The sequence below is a fragment of the Staurois parvus genome, unplaced genomic scaffold, assembly GCF_062004578.1.
Source record: "Staurois parvus isolate SC_StPar_1 unplaced genomic scaffold, SC_StPar_1.0 ptg001037l, whole genome shotgun sequence".
In the NCBI taxonomy this organism is placed as follows: Eukaryota; Metazoa; Chordata; class Amphibia; order Anura; family Ranidae; genus Staurois; species Staurois parvus.
Window position 1 is genome coordinate 1,104,317 of NW_028318833.1, and position 24,086 is coordinate 1,128,402.

The 24,086-nt window shown below is 41.6% G+C and overlaps 1 protein-coding gene across 3 annotated transcripts in view; it reads left to right on the forward strand.

The window, feature by feature from the left end:
* LOC149441011 (uncharacterized) overlaps positions 1-24,086 on the forward strand; it is a 46,949-nt gene that overhangs the window by 18,195 nt on the left and 4,668 nt on the right. For 2 of the 3 annotated variants that reach the window (XM_089657883.1, XM_089657884.1), the window contains exons 6-13: positions 513-599; positions 3,520-3,606; positions 7,225-7,314; positions 7,933-7,955; positions 10,495-10,774; positions 13,404-13,592; positions 14,058-14,171; positions 21,236-21,276. In XM_089657883.1, coding sequence (XP_089514009.1) covers positions 513-599; positions 3,520-3,606; positions 7,225-7,314; positions 7,933-7,955; positions 10,495-10,774; positions 13,404-13,592; positions 14,058-14,171; positions 21,236-21,276 — 911 coding nt within the window. The remainder of the gene's footprint in view (positions 1-512; positions 600-3,519; positions 3,607-7,224; positions 7,315-7,932; positions 7,956-10,494; positions 10,775-13,403; positions 13,593-14,057; positions 14,172-21,235; positions 21,277-24,086) is intronic. The other variant, XM_089657885.1, reaches the window with a different exon arrangement.

Genomic DNA, 24,086 nt, shown 5'->3' on the forward strand with positions numbered 1-24,086 from the left:
TGATTGTACAATCTCTCTACAATAACATTTACGTCTGCCGACAGCTTTTTGGAATGACGGCCCATCAGTCCATTCAATGTATTTACAATCAGGCAGACCGTAGTATTACAGTAAATCTGATCTCTTGCTACCCAGATAACACATATGCGCTGCAGGAAAGAGGATGAGCTTTATCGCTCACATGGCACACATATGCCTCCATGGGCAGCAGAGCCGTTCTGCGCTGAGAGCATGCTCACTGATCCCTCCCAGCACAGTGACAGAGCTGTCAAAGACAGCTTTTGGTCCATATTAATTATTGGGAGTCGGCAAGATCATGTGACCATTATGACGGCCAATAGCAATGGTCACATGATCCTATCCTTCCTGTCTCCGGGGGGCAGACCCTATTAAAGGAATGCTGGGGCTGGGTGGGAAGGGGCTAGGTTGATCGTACAGGCTACAATGTATGTGTTCAGCTCAAGCTTTATCAGTGAAAAGTTAAATTGTAGTGAAATGTTTGTTTTTCTTAGGTGGACCATCTGAAAACAAATTACCTGAAGAAAATCTGGATCAATACAGGCATCTTCCATACCGTCTACCACAACCTGCTGACTCAGGTAGTTTTCTATTACTTCTGAAGAAGACCTTAAAAGAACTTATCACCACCATAATATATTTTTTCTGCACTTTCAGAGATTTAGTAGATGTCGCAAAAGACCCCATTACCAATTCAAAGAGGGTTCCCTTCAGAAGCAGCCATTCAGCACTGATGCACATACAGGCTTATAGATTTCTCTACACTAGCCTGTATGCCAGGCTTCTCAACCAGAAAGAGACAATTTAAAGAGAAATAGAAAAAGACTTGTTTATTTAAGTATATAATATATGGAAATAAGCAGGTCCAAACCGGGAAACATTATTGCAGTCACAGACAGACTGTTTAAAGTGTCAATCTTCTCTGCTAAAAAGCCTTCATGGGCCCAGGGACACCTGCACTAATGTTTGGCTAGATGTTCGAGTGAAACATAAGTTCGTCTCGAACATCGGCCGTTTGTGTGTTCAGTGAACACACAAATGGTAAGGATGTTCGTCGGGTTGTTCACCCGCTGCGCCCCACTACGCGCTGCACCCTTGTTTTGCATTGTGATCGGCCAAAGAAATGCACCTGACCAAAGGTGCATCATGACATCACAAGGGGGTGGGGTGACCTGCCCCCTTGTGATGTCATCACTGTATTTAAGAACTGTCATCCTGGCACAGCTGTCAGACAGCGGAAACCAGCATCCATAGCAGAGCATTTTTTTTTCTTTTTCCGGGTAGCAGCGGCAGTGGACATCGTGATTGACGTTGGATCCAATTTGGGGGGAAATTTGCTTTATTTTTATTTTTAATAAAGGACTTGCCTCCTGTCATTTTTTCCACTACACATTTTTTTTGTCATGAATGGGTAATGGTACCATGTACCCCAATCTTATTCACATGGGAGGGGGTGGGATCTGGGGCCCCCCTTGTAAAAGGGGGCTTTCAGATTATGATAATCTCCCCACCCAAAGACCCCCACAACCACAGGCCACGGTTGTGGGGAAGAGGCCCTTCAACCCATCAACATGGTGACAAGGTGCTTGGGGGGGGGGGGGGGCTGCATGTTCAGATAAGGGTCTGGTATGTATTTTTTGGGGGGGCCCTCACCATTTTTAAAACAATTTTGGCGTGGGGGTTCCCCTCAAAATCTATACCAGACCTGAAGGGCTTGGCATGGATGGTGGGGACCGCCACACATTTTTTTTTTTGCCTGGCAATTTCACCAATTCTTTGTAGCTGTGTGGTATCTTACCACATACTCAGATGTGGTAAGATACCGCTTAGTGAATTGTCCCTTCTATTTGAAGTTCGCAGTCAAACTTTTGTTAGGTTCGAATGTTTGACAACGAACCGAACAGGGGGTGTTCGACCCTGCACCATCTGTTCCCCCGTAGTTGGCAGTACAGGTAATCTTCTGCTTCCTCTGAGATAAAACTTCCCTTTAGAAGGATTACAGTTGAAATGAAAAACAGAATATGGTTTTCAAATGAAGAAATGAGTCAGTAACATCAATGAATGCTACTGATTAACAACCTTTTATTGATCTACCGAGGCTTAACTCCATCAATTGCCTGAAACCATATGCTGGGTAGCAGAGGTGCAGAGGATCCCAAGCTTCATCAACACCAAATAATCAGATGTTTGTAGAGAGAGACTTACTTTTGGATCCTCTTCTTAAAACACATGTTCATTAACAACATACTGTATATATCTATATCTGCTACAAGTTAGAGCTGATTCCAAAGTAAAGGTGATGTTAGATTCACACTGACTTACAGTCCCAAGTTGAATCCAAAATTTCAGTGTTTTTTTTAGAAATTTGAATTCCCCAAAAGACCAGGAAAGAGACCAATAACTTTTTCTGCCCTTTTAGATGTGTCTGCTGTTGGCTGATTGCCTCTAGCTTGACTGCCAGTGCCACCAAGTCCCACCATTCTATCTTAGCATTCCTGGTTGGATTTTCTTAAGGAAGTGGCAGAAACAATTGAGTACTGTCCGTGATACTTTTTTTATTTGCACTAACATACAATTTTGAAGACAAGCTTTCGGGGTACAATCACCTCAAGCGTAAGGAAGTGGCAAATTTGTGGTCCCATGATCATATCAGGAAGGGCTTCCAAAATCAGTTTGAACAATTTTTATAGTTTTCTGATCTGTAAATCACAAATTTTAGCGCCTGCTTTGGATTGTCATTGATTTGGATCTTCCAGTCTGAAATTTCAAATTGAAACAAATTTCAGAGGTTTAGAATTTAGAAGTATAGCGGACCACACCTGAGTTCACCCAGTACTACTAAATATGTCTATTTAGGTTTTTTTATGTGATGATTAGGAGCACTACCATTCTATTTTGGTTATTGGATTTGTCATTTTTTTTTAATTTTTGTTACTTTGTTTTAAAGCAAAAAGAATATATACAATTTCATGCCTGCCAAATTATCCTGAAGCTGAACAATAAGATAGTACAATCTCTCTGCCATCACTTTTAGATTTACTAATGACTTTCAGAATGAGGGCCCATCAGTCCAATAACATACTGCAGCTACTTTCAGGCAGACCGCCATATTACAGTAAATCTAAGCTCTTGTCACCCATGTTATGCATATGTACAGCAAAGAAGGTGGACTTTACTGCATACATACCACACATATACCTCCATGGGAAGCAGAGCTGTCACACTCATTACATGCTCCCAGCACAGTGACCGAGCTGTTTTGGTTCATAATATAGATCAGGAGTGGGTGGGACCAGCTCCTAAGCATGTGCCAACAGTGACAGCCAATCACAGTGGTCACGTGACCCGATCCTTCCTTCCCTCAGGGTGCAGACCCAATTAAAGGGATGCCGGGGCAGGATGGGAAGGGATTAGGCTGATTGTACAGGCTTCAATGTATGTGTCCAGCTCAGTCTTTGTCAGTGAAGAGTTATAGTGTAGTAAAAAGTCTGCTTTTCTTAGGTGGATCCTTGGAAAAACAATTACCTGAAGAAAATCCGGATCTATACAGACATCTTCCATACCGTCTACCACAACCTGCTGACTCAGGTAGTCCTCCATTATTTCTAAAGAAGATCTTAAAAGAACATTTCACCACCACAACATATTTTTTCTGCACTTTCAAGTAGATAGTAGAAGACACAAAGGATCTCATTACCATTTCAAAAGGGGTTCCTTATAGAAGCAGCCATTCAGCACTGACAGGCATACAGGCAATAACTTTCTTTATACTATGATCAGAAAAAAACAGCACAAGACCACCCTAAACAGCCATTATATATGTCCAATAGCAACAATAATCAACAAATTGTATTGGGAGGTAAAGGATATGTCCACAGAAGGTGAATGAACCAGAAGTCTCTGCATAGATTTCCAGACACCTGGTTCAGTCACCTTCTGTAGGTATATCCTTTAACTCCCAATACAATTTGTTGATTATTGTTGCTATTGGACATATATAAGGACTCTAATGGCTGTTTAAAGTGGTCCTGTGCTTTTTTTTTAATCATAGTGTATTGCTACAGAATCCCTGGATGATTCTAGCTCAGCAATGGGCAAACTACGGCCCGCGGGCCATATACGGCCCGGCGGACCTTTTAATCCGGCCCGCGGAGCTAGGCTCCCGCTAGGCTCCTCTCACAGTCCGCCCTGAAGACCGGTGTAGCATGAAAATCTGTCTCCTATGAGGATCTGTCCCCCTCGACGTATCTGCGCATGTGCCGGAGATCGCCGATCGGCTGCTAATGCCTGAAACTGGCACATGCGCAGATACGTCGAGGGGGACAGATCCTCATAGGAGACAGATTTTCATGCTACACGGGAACGGCGCGGGAACACGGCGAGAGGAACGCGCGGAGCAAAAGTAAGTGAATTGACACAGGGGGGACTTGGGGACTTAATATGGGGGATGAATTAATATGGGGAATGAATTACTATAGGGGGGATGAATTACTATATGGGGGATGAATTACTATCTGGGGGAAGAATTACTATGAGGGATGAATTACTATATGGGGGATGAATTACTATATGGGGGATGTATTACTATGGGGGATGAATTACTATATGGGGGATGAATTACTATATGGGGGATGAATTACTATATGGGGGATGAATTACTATGGGGGATGAATTACTATATGGGGGATGAATTACTATATGGGGGATGAATTACTATATGGGGGATGAATTACTATGGGGGATGAATTACTACAGTTGCAAGAAAAAGTATGTGAACCCCTTGGGATTACGTGGAGTTTTGCATGAATTGGGCATAAAATGTGCTCTGAACGTCATCTAAGTCACAACAATAGAAGAACACAGTCTGCTGAACATAATACTACACAAACATTAGATGTTGCCATGGTTTAATTGCACATAACATGTAAACATTCACAGTGCAGGGAGGAAAAAGTATGTGAACCTTTGGACTTAATAACTGGTTGACCCTCCTTTGGCAGCAATAACCTCAACCAAACGTTTCCTGTAGTTGCAGATCAGACCTGCACAACGATCTGGAGTCATTTTGGACCACTCCTCTTCACAAAACTGTTTCAGTGTAGCAATATTCTTGGGATGTCCGGTGTGAATCTCTCTCTTAAGGTCATGCCACAGCATTTCAATCGGGTTGAGGTCAGGACTCTGACTGGGCCACTCCAGAAGGCGTATTCTGTGCTGTTGCAGCCATTGTTTTGTTGAATTACTTGTATGCTTTGGGTCATTGTCCTGTTGCATCACCCATCCTCTGCGGAGCTTCAGTTGGCGGACAGATGGTCGTACGTTTTCCTGCAAAATGTCTTGATAAACTCTGGAATTAATTTTCCCATCAATGACAACAATCCGTCCAGGCCCTGAGGCAGCAAAGCAGCCCCAAACCATGATGCTCCCTCCGCCATGTTTCACAGTGGGGATGAGGTTTTGATGTTGGTGTGCTGTGCCTTTTTTTCTCCACACATAGTGTTGTGTGTTCTTCCCAAACAACTCAATCTTGGTTTCATCTGTCCACAGTATATTTTGCCAGTAGTGCTGTGGAACATCCAGGTGCTCTTTTGCAAACTTCAAACGTGCTGCAATATTCTTTTTGGACAGCAATGGCTTCCTCCGTGGTGTCCTCCCATGTACTCCATTCTTGTTTAATGTTTTCCTTATTGTAGATGTGTCAACAAAAATGTTAGCATGTGCCAGAGATTTCTGTAGGTCTTTAGCTGACACTCTGGGATTCTTCTTTACCTCATGCAGCATTCTGCGCTGTGCTCTTGCAGTCATTTTTACAGGACGACCACGCCTAGGGAGAGTAGCAACAGTGCTAAACTTTCTCCATTTGTAGACAGTCTGTCTTACCGTGGACACATGAACATCAAGGCTTTTGGAGATACTTTTGTAACCCTTTCCAGCTTCATGCAAGTCAACAATTCTTGATCGTAGGTCTTCTGAGAGCTCTTTTCTGCGAGGCATGGTTCACATCAGGCAGTACTTCTTGAAACCAGTAAACCCAAAACAGGTGTGTGTTTTTTAAGGGCAGGACAGCTGTCAGCAACACATCCAATATCATCACACTGATTGGAGTCAAGGTTGGCTCACTCCTGGCTTCAATTAGCTCTGGGAGAAGTCATTAAGCTAGGGCCTCACATACTTTTTCCTCCCTGCACTGTGAATGTTTACATGTTATGTGCAATTAAACCATGGCAACATCTAATGTTTGTGTAGTATTATGTTCAGCAGACTGTGTTCTTCTATTGTTGTGACTTAGATGACGTTCAGAGCACATTTTATGCCCAATTCATGCAAAACTCCACGTAATCCCAAGGGGTTCACATACTTTTTCTTGCAACTGTATATGGGGGATGAATTACTATGGGGGATGAATTACTATATGGGGGATGAATTACTATATGGGGGATGAATTACTATGGGGGGTGAATTACTATGGGGGATGAATTACTATATGGGGGATGAATTACTATGGGGGATGAATTACTATATGGGGGATGAATTACTATGGGGGATGAATTACTATATGGGGGATGAATTACTATGGGGGATGAATTACTATATGGGGGATTAATTACTATGCTTACTATGGGGGAATATTACTATACTTACTATGGATGACACATACACATCATTCATCTACTCTTGGTCCGGCCCCCGGGTCCAATATATGAACCCATTGCGGCCCTCAAGTCAAAAAGTTTGCCCACCCCTGTTCTAGCTTCATGCACCCTTGTTGTGTCTTCAGCCAGTTTCCTGGAATTAGTGGCGCTGGTTTGCCTTCTTTTTATTTCTAGTTTTCTTTATACTAGCTTGAAAATTATATTCACAGACCCTTATTCTGATGTGTGGGCTTTGACCTGACCCTAAAATGTACATTGCAGTGGAATATTCAGGCAGAAGACTGATCCTTTCCTTTCAGTAGAGATCAGATGACCAATACCTTTACATTTGGTGATTTGAACAGCTGCCTTGGGGTGTCTGAGATTATTTTTTATGTCCATAAAGTGTAAGGCGTACCAGGTGGCTAGGAGACTTATTGGATGGAAGGGCAGCTGGGGGGGGGGGAGGAATCCAATTAGATGGAAGATATGACTGTGGTTCTATTGGATGTCAGGGTAGACAGGGTCTTGTCAGTGAAGAGTTTATTGTAGTGAACTTTCTGCTTTTTTTTAGGTGGACCATTTGAAAACCAATTACCTGCACCAAATCTAGATCCATACAGAAAGCCTTCTTCATACCGTCTTCCAAAACCTGCTGGCACAGGTAGTCTTCTATTGTTTCTAAAATGGACCATATACAAGCTTAGTCATCCTAGAACCTGGGGAAGCTGGGGGGGGGTTGTTCCCATTTGATGGTAGGGTGACTGAGGGACGGATGGTGGGATAGCTAAGGGTCTTATTGGATGGCAGAACAGCCGGGGGTCCTGTTTGATGGCAGGATAGTTGGGAGGTCCTTAGGGATAGCAAGGCACCTGGTAGGGTCTATTAATTGGCAAAGTAGCTGTAGATCAAATTGGATGACAGAGTAACTTGGGTGTCCTCTTAGATGGCAGGGCAACTGGAGGGTTCTATTGGATGGCAGAGTAGCTGGGGGTCCTAATAGGTGGAGTTTGTTGGACATTTTCATATCTTGTTCTGTATAATGTATAATCCTTGTGCAGAAAACTACCAGCCCCCAGAGCAAGGTGCCAGAGTTTACCAGTCCATTTGTTACTCTTATTTTTTTGTCTAACGCTGATTTGCTGATTCTGCTTAATCATTCACTCAGATATAATTTATTATATAGATAAAAGTAATAATTCACTCGGTCAGTTATGATATTGCTGCAAAGATTTTTTTTTTTGCTTAAAAAGATTCATGCAACATATATTTTCTCCCACAGGTCTTCAGGCTGAGACCACTCAGGTAAAACAAATGATCATTTTAAATTTGCTATGTTAATGAGTTATTATTATGACAGCAAAATGGCTGTAGACTTCTAATGTACAACATATCTATTCCTGACATCACCTAAAAATAAAAAATATAAAGGTTCCTTATCATGCTTTGGGAAGACTGGAAAGGATTAAAATAGATAATTAGTGGTGTGAGGCACCCCAGGCAGACTTGTTGCACATCTTCTGGTCAAGCCTCCACCTACATAACTTTTATACTCAGGTACACACTACAACCCAAAGTTTCACTGGCAGTAATAGACCTAGAGACCCAGGTTTTTCTTCTCCACCAAAAAAGAGTATAAAGAAATAATGAACCAGCAAACACAAATGCTCCTGCGCTTGGGGATGGACTCGATGCTACAACCACATTAAGAATGTCCTGGAACATGCACACCTTGTTGCCCTCAAATAGACCGGGGGAATCCAAATATACTGAATGAGGAAAGAACAAACAGAGGGCGCCCAGGCCTAGTGCATTACCAAAAAAAATGTTTAATAAAAAATAAAGTAGGTGTTGTGCTCACAAACGACAATATAGTCAAGGCACATCATAACGAACAGCTGGGTCAACACCGCGCTGAGTAACAGTCCGCAATAGGGAGTGTAGACATCCAATAGCTGACGCGTTTCGAGGACCTGCCTCTTCCTCAGGCCCCCCCCCCCCCCCCCCACACACACACACACACACACACACACACACACTTTAGAGAACCCATAGTTACCTACCCTGCCAACAACAAATAATGCCCTTCAGATCTTGTGTCGTATATGGGTCCATTGAACATCATTGACTCCACGCCCCCCCCCCCCACACACACACTCACACACACAAACAAGAAATTCTTTCATACTCCCCTTCTTTACCCTCTCCTCTTACATTTTCCTATAACTATTGTAGTAGAATGAGGCCATGCCACTGTGTGAAAAGGCAGTCTGGGACAGGTTTTAGAGAAAACAGGCCCACTAATGGCACAAGTGTGTGCTGTTTTTTTTAGCAAAGACAGGATGAGAGGTCAGTGCCCCACCCTTTTGAAGGGGTCAGGGATTGAAAGAGAACCAAGAGGTGCATGTCTGCACTGAGCTGTCCAGAATGGTACAGGCCAAGAAGCTGAGAGGCAGGATCTCACCAGGGATTGGATATATAATTGACCATGTACAATCCAGATGTCAATACATAATTACAATAAAATTGCATCCAAAAACTCAATGTGTTTCTTGACTCTCAGTTCACTTCTTCAGGAGTAGATGCATGTGTAATATAAATCGGCTAAAAAAAATATGACAGTATTTCCAAATGGTGATTGCCACGGAGGTCTCGCCTGGGAGCTGTGGAAGTACGACTCCGCGAGAACCCAAGGGGACAAGCCAGAAGCATATATATAGTGGGTGGGCAATCATGATAGCACCCTAAGTAATTACATGACTCAAGAGCTGTACATCAAAGTGTTGCTTCTCAGTATCTTCACGGTGCAGAGTATCTGCTGCTCCATGAGGATACTGAGAAGCAACACTTTGATGTACACTTTGGGTGCTATCATGATTGCCCACCCACTTTATATCTGATTCTGGCTTGTCCCCTTGGGTTCTCGCGGAGTCGTACTTCCACATCTCCCAGGTGAGACTTCCTTGGCAATCACCATTTGGAAATACTGTCATATGTGTTTTAGCTGATTTCTATTACACATGCATCTACTCCTGAAGAAGTGAACTGAGAGTCATGAAACGCGTCGAGTTTTTGGATACGATTTTAATGTAATTATGTATTGACATCTGGATTGTATACAGTCAGTTGTATATCCAATTATGTATGAAATGCATTAATATGGACTTACCATTTTATTCTCTTTTTGTAAGCAAGGAGAAATGTATTCATTTATTAAAAATTAATGTTGGAAACTAGTTATTCATGTGTCGTGTGTGTTGTGCCTCATTTGAAGTCCCAGGACAAATAAATTGTTTGTATATCTATATTAAGGGATGGAGGCATATCACTGAGTGCATCGGGTCACATTCTATTTTAGTTTAACCTACTTGGTTTGCCTCTACGGGCTCCACACTTGTCACCTGTTACGACACACCCATCTTAAAGCTAGGTAGGATTGTGACTGGTCCAGTCAATGGCCGGACACCTATCACTTTTGGCCCTTGAGAATGTACTGACTTTGTTTTTCAACATTTCATCCTAATGCATTGTTCACAAGGTGGTTATTTATAATAATCCCTGTGTGTCATTTGTTTTTATTTTCTAGACAACTACATATGTTTCTTGATTGCTTTTTATTGAAACTAGTATCTCTTGTAAACGCCTTTTCTTAAATAAAGAATGCATAAAACCATTATAATGGATCAAACATGAATATTATGCAACTCATGAACAACTGCTTAAAAACGCATATTGTACATTTCCTAAAAGTGTCAAATCAGAAAGTTTTGCAGAAATATATCGTGGCTGACACTTGTTACTAAGCATAGATGAACATTTTGCATCTCCTTTTCTTTCCTTTTAGAGGTCGTTAGACAGAAAACACATAGTGGGAATTTTCTCCAGATCACGGGAACAAGATTACGACTGGCTGGTGAGACTCCTTAAGGAAGCCTTCCAGGACATTGTTGCAGATGTGAAATGTTGTTTCGTCTCCAACAATGGACAACAGCAACTCATAGATGGCATGTCTCAGTGCACATTTGGCATTCTCTATCACACCAAGAACAGAGGGAGAGTTAACATCACTGATGTGGAAGAGGCTCTGTATGATGAGGAACTGGAAACCATTTCTGCTGAACTTGGTAAAAAAAAACAAGATATAAAAGAAAAACTATGTATGTAATGAGTGGAAGACTGGATGGGGGGAGGAGGCAAGAGGGCATTTGCTCTCCAGATCACTGAAAAAAACCTGTTGGGCTAGTGGCCTTTACATTTAGACATTGATAAGAGTGGAACCCCAGCCAGTGAGACTTGGTGGTCCTTATAAAGTTACAACTCCCCACTGAGGTCTGCAATCATAGCTTCTCTTTGAGGGATGTCTTCAAGCACCATCTTTTTTTGTGATTCTGAGATGTCATATGACTACATGGTGAGAGAGAAATAGGAATCTGATATTGGGAGGCGTGAAAAGGTTTTTCACTAGACATGTGCAGAATGGAAAAATTCATACTTACAGTCTTTGAAGGAAATCAACAATATGTTTACAGTTCAAATTTATTTTCAAATTCAATTTTGTTTTTTTCAAATAATTTCAAATTCGATTCAAATTATTTCAGACATTTTGTTTCGTTATTTCAGCTTCGTTTAAATTCATTACTATTATACCTCAGAAATCCAAATATTTCCAAATAATTCAAATTCATCCGGAATTCGATGTAGAATAAAATGAACCATATACGTCTATTTTTCACAATCAACCATGTCCTTTAGGAACTCCCACCTGACATTGTGGGGCATTTTACCTGATACAATTTCTTTAGCCTACAGAAATATGCACTTACAGTTGCAAGAAAAAGTATGTGAACCCCTTGGGATTACGTGGAGTTTTGCTTGAATTGGGCATAAAATGCGCTCTGAACGTCATCTAAGTCACAACAATAGAAGAACACAGTCTGCTGAACATAATATTACACAAACATTAGATGTTGCCATGGTTTAATTGCACATAACATGTAAACATTCACAGCGCAGGGAGGAAAAAGTATGTGAACCTTTGGACTTAATAACTGGTTGACTCTCCTTTGGCAGCAATAACCTCAACCAAATGTTTCCTGTAGTTGCAGATCAGACCTGCACAATGATCTGGAGTAATTTTGGACCACTCCTCTTCACAAAACTGTTTCAGTGTAGCAATATTCTTGGGATGTCTGGTGTGAATCGCTCTCTAAAGGTCATGCCACAGCATTTCAATCGGGTTGAGGTCAGGACTCTGACTGGGCCACTCCAGAAGACGTATTCTGTGCTGTTGCAGCCATTGTTTTGTTGAATTACTTGTATGCTTTGGGTTATTGTCCTGTTCCATCACCCATCCTCTGCGGAGCTTCAGTTGGCGGACAGATGGTCGTACGTTTTCCTGCAATATGTCTTGATAAACTCTGGAATTCATTTTCCCATCAATGACAACAATCCGTCCAGGCCCTGAGGCAGCAAAGCAGCCCCAAACCATGATGCTCCCTCCGCCATGTTTTACAGTGGGGATGAGGTTTTGATGTTGGTGTGCTGGGCCTTTTTTTCTCCATACATAGTGTTGTGTGTTCTTCCCAAACAACTCAATCTTGGTTTCATCTGTCCACAGTATATTTTGCTAGTAGTGCTGTGGAATATCCAGGTGCTCTTTTGCAAACTTCAAACGTGCTGCAATATTCTTTTTGGACAGCAATGGCTTCCTCCGTGGTGTCCTCCCATGTACTCCATTCTTGTTTAATGTTTTCCTTATTGTAGATGTGTCAACAAAAATGTTAGCATGTGCCAGAGATTTCTGTAGGTCTTTAGCTGACACTCTGGGATTCTTCTTTACCTCATGCAGCATTCTGGGCTATGCTCTTGCAGTCATTTTTACAGGACAACCACGCCTAGGGAGAGTAGCAACAGTGCTAAACTTTCTCCATTTGTAGACAGTCTGTCTTACCGTGGACACATGAACATCAAGGCTTTTGGAGATACTTTTGTAACCCTTTCCAGCTTCATGCAAGTCAACAATTCTTGATCATAGGTCTTCTGAGAGCTCTTTTCTGTGAGGCATGGTTCACATCAGACAGTGCTTCTTGAAACCAGTAAACCCAAAACAGGTTTGTGTTTTTTAAGGGCAGGACAGCTGTCAGCAACACATCCAATATCATCACACTGATTGGAGTCAAGGTTGGCTCACTCCTGGCTCCAATTAGCTCTGGGAGAAGTCATTAAGCTAGGGCCTCACATACTTTTTCCTCCCTGCACTGTGAATGTTTACATGTTATGTGCAATTAACCCATGGCAACATCTAATGTTTGTGTAGTATTATGTTTAGCAGACTGTGTTCTTCTATTGTTGTGACTTAGATGACGTTCAGAGCACATTTTATGCCCAATTCATGCAAAACTCCACGTAATCCCAAGGGGTTCACATACTTTTTCTTGCAACTGTACCATGAAAAAGTCCATTGATTCTTTGTGTCCTTCAGGCCAAAAGTTCCCAGTCCACCTCTGTATATATTTCTTTGAAAAAAAATTCCAGTGAATTAGCTAAGCCATTTAATGAGTTACTTTAAGCCATCCAGTAGACACTACAACTTTGCTAAAATTATCGACTTCACTGAGCTTACTGATTGTGAGTTTTGCATATTCTGCAGCAATAACTCAGAAAATACCTCACAGGGTCACCGTCAGTACATGTATTGCATGATCAGACTGAAGATTCCACATACACATTGATCATTTGTATTTTCTCTTGCAGGCAGGAGAAACATCATTGTGATGATTGATGATCTGGAGGACAGCAGTGAAGAAGAGAAGACTCAGATCCAAAAGACACAGCCCAGAATTAACAAGTTGGCTTGTGAACTTATGCTCATTTCAGTTTCAGAGAAAGCCAATAAACTGAGTCTGGCGAAAAAACTGAAACCACTCAAATTTATTTTTGAAGGTAGAAATGTTATTTGATTTATTTAATATACATTTTTTAATGTGTTTAATGTGATTCTAAACATTATATATTTATTTAAATAATAAACATGTCATACCTTCCTCCTCTTCTTGGGTCCCCTTCCGACATCTTTGCTCTTCCCACTTGCTGAGTGCCCCATAGCAAGCTGCTTGCTATGGGGGCACTCTTGCAGGCCAGCTCCTGAGCCTTGCTGTCTGTGTCTATTGAAACAGCCAGCGGGTCTCGGCCCTGGCTGTGATTGAGCTATTGGGTAAAAATTACAAATCGTATAACTCTTTGGAAATTTCAAATCATTATGTACAGTCCAGATGAGGGAAATTACATTATTGTGATTGCTGTTTTTTTTTTTTACTTTTTGTAAAAATGTTTACTTTTTTTTCTTCTTGATCTGAAATCTGTTGAGGTTTAATATCATAAAGAATAAATTGAATGTGATTTTTCTAGGGGATTATGCTAGTCTAAAAATGCAGAACACTGGAAACCCAGAACGGCATGTCCATCCTCCGAATCCTCCAAATCTTCAGCCTGAGCCACCACCGTACACTGAAAATGGTGCAGGTATTATTATTATTATTATTCAGGATTTATATAGCAACAACAGTTTACACAGCGCTTTACATCATAAAGGCAGACAGTACAATTACAATGCCATTTAATACAGGAGGACCCTGCTCATTACAGCTTATAATCTAAGAAGGGGAATCAAGAGATACAAGAGGTAATAACTGTGGGGGATGGGGCGATGGAGAAAATTTCATGTACAGTTGTTAGGTGGAGCAGGATAGGCCTCTCTGCAGAGATGAGTTTTAACCGCTTGCCGCCCTGCCACTGTGTATATAGGTGTGCAGGGCGGCAGTGGAGCGCAAAACCACGTTTAAAAACGGGTTCCACGCTCCCGACACTTTCACCGGCAGGGGGCGCGCGCGCGTGCTCCCGCCGACCCGCGGGTGACACGATTTGATCCAGGAGGGATCAATCATTAGATTTCAGCCAGTGATTTCTGGCTGAAATCACATGATCGGTCCCTGTCCTATCCTGTCCTGTGTTGACATACACACAGGGCAGGATATGATGTCATTTTTTTCTGCCTGGACACATTCCGTTCCAGACAGAGAAGAAGACATCCAAAAAGTGAGTACACAAGCACTGCACTACAGTTAGAACACTCTAGGACACATTTAACCCCCTGATCGCCCCCCCCAGTTAACCCTTCACTGCCCTGTCACCAGTGTCACTGATCAGTGAAGCGATTTTTACTGATCAGTGTCGCTGGCGACTTCCGATAGAGTTAGCGCCCCTCCCAGATAGCGCCAGATTGCCCGCCAGTACACCAGTAATCCCGTTTAACCCCTTGATCGCCCCCCCCCTCCAGTTAACCCCTTCACTGCCCTGTCACCTGTGTCACTGATCAGTGAACCAATTTTTACTGATCACTGTATCAGTGTCGCTGGCGACTTCCGATAGAGTTAGCGCCCCTCCCAGATAGCGCCAGTTTGCCCGCCAGTACACCAGTAATCCCGGTTAATCCCTTGATCGCCCCCCTCCAGTTAACCCCTTCACTGCCCTGTCACCAGTGTCACTGATCAGTGAACCAATTTTTACTGATCACTGCACCAGTGTCGCTGGTGACTTCCGATAGTGTTAGCGCCCCTCCCAGATAGCGCCAGATTGCCCGCTAGTACACCAGTAATCCCATTTAACCCCTTAATCCCCCCCCCCAGTTAACCCATTCACTGCCCTGTCACCAGTGTCACTGATCAGTGAACCGATGTTTACTGATCACTGTATCAGTGTCGCTGGCGACTTCCGATAGTGTTAGCGCCCCTCCCAGATAGCGCCAGATTGCCCGCCAGTACACCAGTAATCCCGTTTAACCCCTTGATAGCCCCCCCCCCCCCAGTTAACCCCTTCACTGCCCTGTCACCAGTGTCACTGATCAGTGAACCAATTTTTACTGATCACTGTATCAGTGTCGCTGGCGACTTCCGATAGTGTTAGCGCCCCTCCCAGATAGCGCCAGTTTGCCCGCTAGTGCACCAGAAATCCCATTTAACCCCTTGATCGCCCCCCTCCCCCCCCCCCAGTTAACCACTTCACTGCCCTGTCACCAGTGTCATTGATTACAGTGAACAGATTTTTACTGATCACTGTATTAGTGTCACTGGTGACTTCCGATAGTGTTAGCGCCCCTCCTAGATAGCGCCAGTTTGCCCGCTAATGCACGGGATTTTTTTTACCAAAAACATGTAGCAGAATACATTTTGGCTTAAATTTATGACTAACTTTGAGTTTACGATATATTTTTTATAGCTGAAAGTAGAAAATATTGTTTTTTTTCAAAATTTTCGTGGTTTTTTTGTTTATAGCGCAAAAAATAAAAAGCGCACAGGTGATAACATACCACCAAAAGAAAGCTCTATTTGTGTGAAAAAAAGGACGTAAATTTCGTTTGGGTACAGCATTGCATGACCGTGCAATTATCATTTGAATTAGTGCAGCGCCAAACAGCAAAAAAAGGCCTGGTCATTAAGGGGGGTAAATCCTCTGGGGCTCAAGTGGTTAAGGGATCGTCTAAAAGTGGACAGGAGATAGTCTGACACATTGGGGTAAAGAGTTCCAGAGAATGCACAAGGCTCTGGAGAAGTCCTGGAGGCAAGCATGTAGGAGGTGACAAGGGAACTAGAGAGCAGGAGGTCTTGGGAGGAACAAAGAGAATGAGTTGGTTGATATTTTGAGACCAGGTTAGTGATGTAGCTGGGGGCCGAGTTGTGGATGGCTTTGTAATTTGTTGTTAGTATCTTTAATCATTAATTAATTGGGTGAGCGGAGGGATTGGCGGAGAGGGGTGGCAGACACTGAATGGTTGCTAAGGTGGATGAGTCTGGCAGCAGCAATCATTATGAACTGAAGGGGGCATAGTCTAAGGCAAGCCAATGAGAAGGGAGTTGCAGTTGTCGAGGTGAGAGATGGCCAGAGAGTGAGGTAGAAGCTTTGTGGTGTCATTGGTTAGGAAGGGCTGTATCTTGGAGTTGTTGCGGAGGTTGAGGTGGCAAGCTGGACAGTGATTAGACGAGGGGTCAAAAGGATAGTTCAGAGTCCAGGAATATACCTATCACACTGGCATGCAGGGTCGGGTTGTTAGTTGAGCTGTTGATTTTGATGGAGAAGTCAGGGGAAGGGGCACATGGAGGAGGAAATATTATGAGCTTGTTTTGGATAGATTCATTTTCAGGAAGTGGTGTGACATCCAGTCTGATATGTCTGTGAGAGTGAGACTAGTGGAGTCAGCTGAAGGGTAAAGAAATAAATGTGGGTGTCATCAGCATAGAAATGGAATTGAAAGCTATGGGAGGCTATCAACTGATCCAGGGAGGAAGTGTAGAATGAGAATAGGAGAGGTCCAAGAACAGAACCTTGGGGAACACTGACAGAAAAAGGAAGAGAAGAAGAGTAAGTAGAATTGTAATTGAAACTGAAGGTGTGGTGGGATAGGTAGAATGAGATCCAGCAAAGAGTACAGTCAAGACGTTCAAGGGAGTAGAGTATTTTGAGGAGGAGGGAGTGGTCCATTGTGTCAAAGGCAACAGAGAGGTCCAGAAGTGAGTACAGAATAGTGTCCACTGGTTTTAGCCATTAGTAGGTTGTTTGTGAGTTTAGGGAGAGCAGTGTTCTTGGAGTGTTAGGGTGAATTCCGGACTGAAGGGGATCAAGAAGGTTGTTCTCAGTGAGATGGTCGCTAAGTCGGTTGTAGACCAGGTGTTCAAGAAGTTTGGAGGAAAAGAGGAGTAAGGAGATGGGCCATAGGTTGATAAGATTGGTGGGGTCTAGTGAGGGCTTTTTAAGTATTTGGGTGACTAATGTATATTTTAGAGAATTGGGGAAGATTCCGGGAGAGAGGAAGAGATTGAAAATGTGAGTTAGAGTGTAGGATAGAGCCAGAGGGTGGCCGTAGCATTTGCGATGAAATAGGGTCCAGGGGGCAGTTGCTTTGGTGGTTGTTAGAAAAAAAGCTTAGCAACCTTGTCTATAGTATCAGGGCTGAATGAGGAAAGTAGTGATTGTACCTGTTGGCATGGAATGTTAAGTAGGGTAGGTACCTGTGCATTGGAGATCTCCTCCATAAGGGTAATCCTTTATGATTTCTGAAGAAGCATCTTATAACTAGTTACCACCTTCAGAAACCTTCAACCTTTAGGGAGAACTCTATTCCAATCAAAATATGAATGTTTTGATGTTTAAACTGTAGAAGTCACAACCACAGTCACATTTTCAGCATGTCGTGTTGCAGTGGGTGAGAACATAATAAAAAGTCCAGTAAATGACATTCCAGTGCACTAACATATACCAGAGTGTACAAAACAGAATAAGGCGAACTTCTATTTGAGCAAGTTGAGCTTTTTTTTTTCTCCAACATGCCGCACAGGATTCCAGAATATAGAGTGGTAGAGCAGTGGACTCAGAGCTTGGTGGAAGTTCTGACCACGGGCGGACTGACCATTTGGAAACTCGGGCACTGCCCGAGGGCTCGGGGTCAGTAGGGGACCCCATTAGATGCCCCTGGTACCTTTTTCATAGACTTTTTTGAGTTTGGGCAAGGACACAGGGGCCCCATGATCCCCTATTGCCCGGGGACCCCATGAGTTGTCAGTCCGCCCCTGGTTCTGATTTTATAGTGTGGTGGTTCTCTATTGCCCAGCGGAAGTGCCAATGGGGTACCTGGAGGTCAGCTTGTATGTAGAGAATGGATAATAGTGCCAGGCTATAAGTATTAGTCCAGATATGATTTTTTTTATCTTTCACAATAAAAAGATTAATCAAGAGTTGAGAACCAATGCATTTCAGGGGTCATCCACCTTCATCAGGGCTACAATATTATCAAAACAATGTTTTTATAGCAGTTTCTTTAGTTACACAAATGTACTAATATGCATGTTTTACAAAAGTACTAAAATACATTGCGGGGAAAGAAATGATTTCAGTTCATAAAAGCACATCAAGTATAAGATCTTAAGTTCTTCTTGAGAAATATATTAATGTATAACTAAAGGCAACACTTTTGTTTTAGTTTTGGATGGAGTAGAGAGGGATTAGACCCCCTGTCAGTTTTTATTGCTGTCTGTGTCCCCGTTATGGAGATTTACCCTCTCAATTTGTCTTGTTTACCATAATCATTGAAAGTGAAAGTAAAAGAAAATCCCAAATTCTGGGTTGACCCCAGAAAAGTAATAGAGGGGGCATTTTCCAATGGGGACGCTAATTCTGTGGGCCCCACGGGATTCTCTTAATTTGCAGGGATTTCCTCTCACTTCCTGTTTGGCAATGAGACAGGAAGTGAAGGGAATTTTCCGCCATGGGACACAGATGGCGGAAAAAAATATGACAGGGGTTATAACCCTCACTTACTTTATCCAAAATGAAAAAAAAGTTTTGCCTAGAGTTCTACCTAAATCAATCAGCCATTTAGTAGAGGGCAAGCACTTCAACATCCCTCCCATCCCCCAAAAAACATACAAAATGGGGCAATCTCTTTAAAGCACCAGCTCAGTGCTGATGGGACCCATTCTATGGTAACAGAAAATGCGGTACAGATATTGTGCGTGAAAATCCCAGTAGATCAGCAGTTTTTGGAATACTCAGACCAGCCTGTCTGGCACCAACAACCATATCACACTCAAAGTCAATTAAATCCCCTTTCTTCCCCTTTCTGATGTTCGGTTTGAACTTCAGCAAGTCGTCTTCATCACGTCTAGATGCCTACATGTATTGAGTTGCTGCCATGTGATTGGCTGATTAACAATTTTTGAACAAAAACAGGTTTACCTAATAAAGTGGCCGATGAATGTATAGTCAAAACTAGCAAAGCTCATGGTTCCTGCTGATTGGGAAGCTCTAGCTTTCACTCACAGGGGGCATGTCAGACCACTGCAGAGAGACCACTGCTTCTCAGCAAAAAGCAAGGGTCCTTCTCTACAGCATTCTGGCAATAGACAGGCTTTTCTACTAAAGAAGTGGCTGCTTTACCCCAAGATCACATCTAAACATTTTCTGCAGCGCTTTGCATTTAACATGACTTCCAATGGGACTTGTTCACATCTCATGTTGTCACCCGGTGCGTTTTTTTGAAAGGGTCAGGGACTTTTTTCAACTTAAAAAGTTGCATTTTTGCCTTCAATGGAAACACTGTAGAAAAGTATATATTGCGTTTTTTCTGCATTTTTAAATCTGCCTATCGACTAGAAAAAAAATTCATCGAAATACGGCAAAAACTCAAGTGCAAAAACGCAAAATGCAAAGCAGAAACGGCTCAAACGCAGCCTGCATAGGTGTGAACCGAGCCTTAGAAAGAGAACAAAATGGAAGACTTCGATGTTTTGCTTTAATGCACTTGGAATGTTGTTAACTTATTAAAAGTGAAAGTTTGATTTGCAGATGACGGCTTGTAGTTCCCAAAGAACTGCGAGGGCACTGCTGAACGCTGTCATAGTTCATTGATCTTCCTCAGGGCTTTTTTTTTTTCAAACAATAGGTGCAAGAACTCGCCCCTTCTCAGTCACCTCTTGTCTCCGCCCCTCCCTACCCATCTCTGAGTACTGTCACTTGGCTCCACCCCCTACCCACTTCCCAGTGCCACACCTTTACACATACATACATATAATACAGAAGTATCTTTTTGTGGTGCTAAATCATTTGTGTGCAGTTTGTTAATGATGATGACAAGGAAAGCAGTAAAATAGATCCCCCGCAGCTAGCAACATTAGACCCCCCCAGCAACAATAGATTCCTCCAGCAACAATGGACCCCCCAAAAAAATATCACCCTTGCAACAACAGACTGCCACCAGCTGCAACAATGGACAGTAGACCCCTTTCTCAATAGTAGATCCCTTCCAGCAACAAGTGACCCACATCAACAATAGAACCCCTACCAGCAACAATAGACCTCCCCAGCAACAATACACCACCACACAAAAATAGATCCCCTTCAGTGATAATAGACCTCCAAGCAAACCAACAACAATAGACCCTCCAGCACACCCCATCATCCTTTGCCATTACATACATTCAGTGCTGGAGGTGCCAGAACTGCGTTCCCACTGAAATGGTATGCGCAGACAGCTATCCTGACAGTCTTCAGGAGCTGGATATCCCACATGGAAGAGAAATATACTTTAAATATATTTAAAAAATATTCTTCCCAAATACATTGACATATATTCGAAATACTACAATTTTCGCCGTATTCAATATATATATATATATATATATATATATATACTGCATGTTGAAATGTGGTTTTTATATATTACAAACTATATGAAAAATATTTTTACTTTTTTTTTTAAATATATTCTTCAGATTTTTTTTTAACATATAAAAAAGTAATTTTAAGATATATTTTTACATATATTTGTAAATGCGTTCTAAAAATGTAGATTAAATGTATTTTTAAAGACATACAGTATATTTGAACATGTATTTTTCAAAAAGTACTTTTCCTATCATCATCATTGCTGTGATTATCCTGCATAGCCATTATGGACTGCAGGACTAAAAATAATTTTGCTGTATATATTTCAAGTATATATTTGTTAAGTATATTTAGTTTTGTCTCTGTTGACTCAGGTAATGCTTCACCAGTCCTGTCAAGAGAAAGAATGCCGAATGTGAGTATGGGCATAGTGTACATTTATTTGGTTATATTTTAGAGAAAGTTTCAAACATCAATAACATTTATTTATTTCAGGTACTTATATAGCGCTGTCAATTTACACAGTGCTTTTACACATATATATTGTACATTCACATCAGTCCCTAACCCTCAAGGGGCGTACAATCTAAGGTCCCTAACTTACATTCATATATTAGGGACAATTTAGACAGGATCCAATTAACCTACCAGCATGTCTTTGGAGTGTGAGAGGAAACCGGAGCACCCGGAGAAAACCCACGCAAGCACAGGGAGAACATGCAAACTCCATGCAGTGGGCGCCATGGTCGGGAATCAATCCCATGACCCATTTATTGCAAGGCAGACGTGCTAAACACTAAGCCACTGTGCCGCCCATTTTTCACCACAGTGACCAAAGTCCCAATCCCAAGTGTGCTGCCAATTGTATACAAATATATGTTGCGCTCCCAAATAGCTCCCAACAAATAATAACCAAATTATCACCATCAAATTCAAACTATGATACAAATAACTAACAAAAGTGTACAAATACCAAACAATACCCAAATAGATGGTCTCAACTAACCAATCTCCTCCAAATAAATATCAAAATAATTCCACATGAAATACTCCTCTAAAAAATATTTTACCAAGTGCTCATAAATCATCTATTAGTGACATGATGTACTTATTATTACCCTCAATTTCATTTATATTCATAATACCCTCATTTAATATAAAAAAATAGTAAACCAACTAATAACCCTCAACTAAAACGCATTTAGATGATCCCCCATAAATGAAAATAACCAAATGCTCATTAATAATTAATAGTGATTAGTATGAATCCAAATATCATCAAAATAATAGTCCCATTGAATAAACAATTGTTTATATAGTGACTTGGTGCTTGTTGTTCTTCAATTTGTGACTTTTGTGAATCCTTCAAACAGTGAAGATATGCGCTCACCTCCTTTGATGCCTGCAATTAGGCTATACACGCTTTCGGTTCACTTTCCCTGGAACCTGCTAGACATATACTTTTGCTGGTGAAATAGGGAGACCCTTCCTTTAGGAGTAATGGATGTATCCTCTGGTGGCTGATTATCCCCTCAGGGATTACACACTCCTTTTGTTATCCCAGACCTCCTAATTATCCTCTCCTTGTGTTACTCCGCATGCAGGAAGAAATAGAGGACATAGTGCTTTACCTTTTAAAACTTTTTATTCCCACCATCAAAGTATTAAACTCACATTACACAGGTTTAAGTAACGCAATATCCCATTGGAAATCCTCTGCTGGCCTATGAGTCATACACCTGCCGTCTATCGTGTTGTGCAGCTCCTCTCTGAGTGATGATGTAGCCCCTCCCCTATGCGTCACGCCTCCAATCATGTGGCTTCATCAGGGAGTTGTGAACGTGATTGGAGGCGTAACGCGTAGGGGAGGGGCTACGTCATCACTCGGAGAGGAGCTGCACAACACGATAGACGGCAGGTGTATGACTCATAGGCCAGCAGAGGATTTCCAATGGGATATTGCGTTACTTAAACCTGTGTAATGTGAGTTTAATACTTTGATGGTGGGAATAAAAAGTTTTAAAAGGTAAAGCACTATGTCCTCTATTTCTTCCTGCATGCGGAGTAACACAAGGAGAGGATAATTAGGAGGTCTGGGATAACAAAAGGAGTGTGTAATCCCTGAGGGGATAATCAGCCACCAGAGGATACATCCATTACTCCTAAAGGAAGGGTCTCCCTATTTCACCAGCAAAAGTATATGTCTAGCAGGTTCCAGGGAAAGTGAACCGAAAGCGTGTATAGCCTAATTGCAGGCATCAAAGGAGGTGAGCGCATATCTTCACTGTTTGAAGGATTCACAAAAGTCACAAATTGAAGAACAACAAGCACCAAGTCACTATATATAAACAATTGTTTATTCAATGGGACTATTATTTTGATGATATTTGGATTCATACTAATCACTACTAATTATTAATGAGCATTTGGTTATTTTTATTCATGGGGGATCATTTAAATGCGTTTTAGTTGAGGGTTATTAGTTGGTTTATTATCTTTATCATATTAAATGAGGGTATTATGAATATAAATGAAATTGAGGGTATTAGTAAGTACATCATGTCACTAATAGATGATTTATGAGCACTTGGTAAAATATTTTTTAGAGGAGTATTTCATGTGGAATTATTTTGATATTTATTTGGAGGAGATTGATTAGTTGAGACTATCTATTTGGGTATTGTTTGGTATTTGTACACTTTTGTTAGTTATTTGTATCATAGTTTGAATTTGATGGTGATAATTTGGTTATTATTTGTTGGGAGGTATTTGGGAGCGCAACATATATTTGTAGAGTTTTCCAACACAGTTGTAGTTATGTGTTTCATGTTTGCGATCCTCTAGTAATTATCACACCTGTGGCTCGCAAGTTACTCTGATTCATCTATAGCTGCCAATTGTATAGTTTCAACTAATCTCCAAATTTGGTGTATTTGCAAATATTTGGCAATATGATGATAGCAACTGTCTGCAGAACCTAATGAGAGATTTCTCACTGCATGGCACCATCTCCACTAACAACACCAGGAAGTGTTTTTTGGTAGACATATGTGATTTGTTTAGTTAGGAATCAAAATTTGGATGGAATTTTTGTTATTTGAAGATTTGTAAGTGTCCAGATTTTCAAATCACAATAGTAATGAATTTCTAGAAATCTGAAATAAATTATAACAAAACAAATTATCTGAATTTGAAAATGAATTTGAAATTGAAGATGATTTTAAA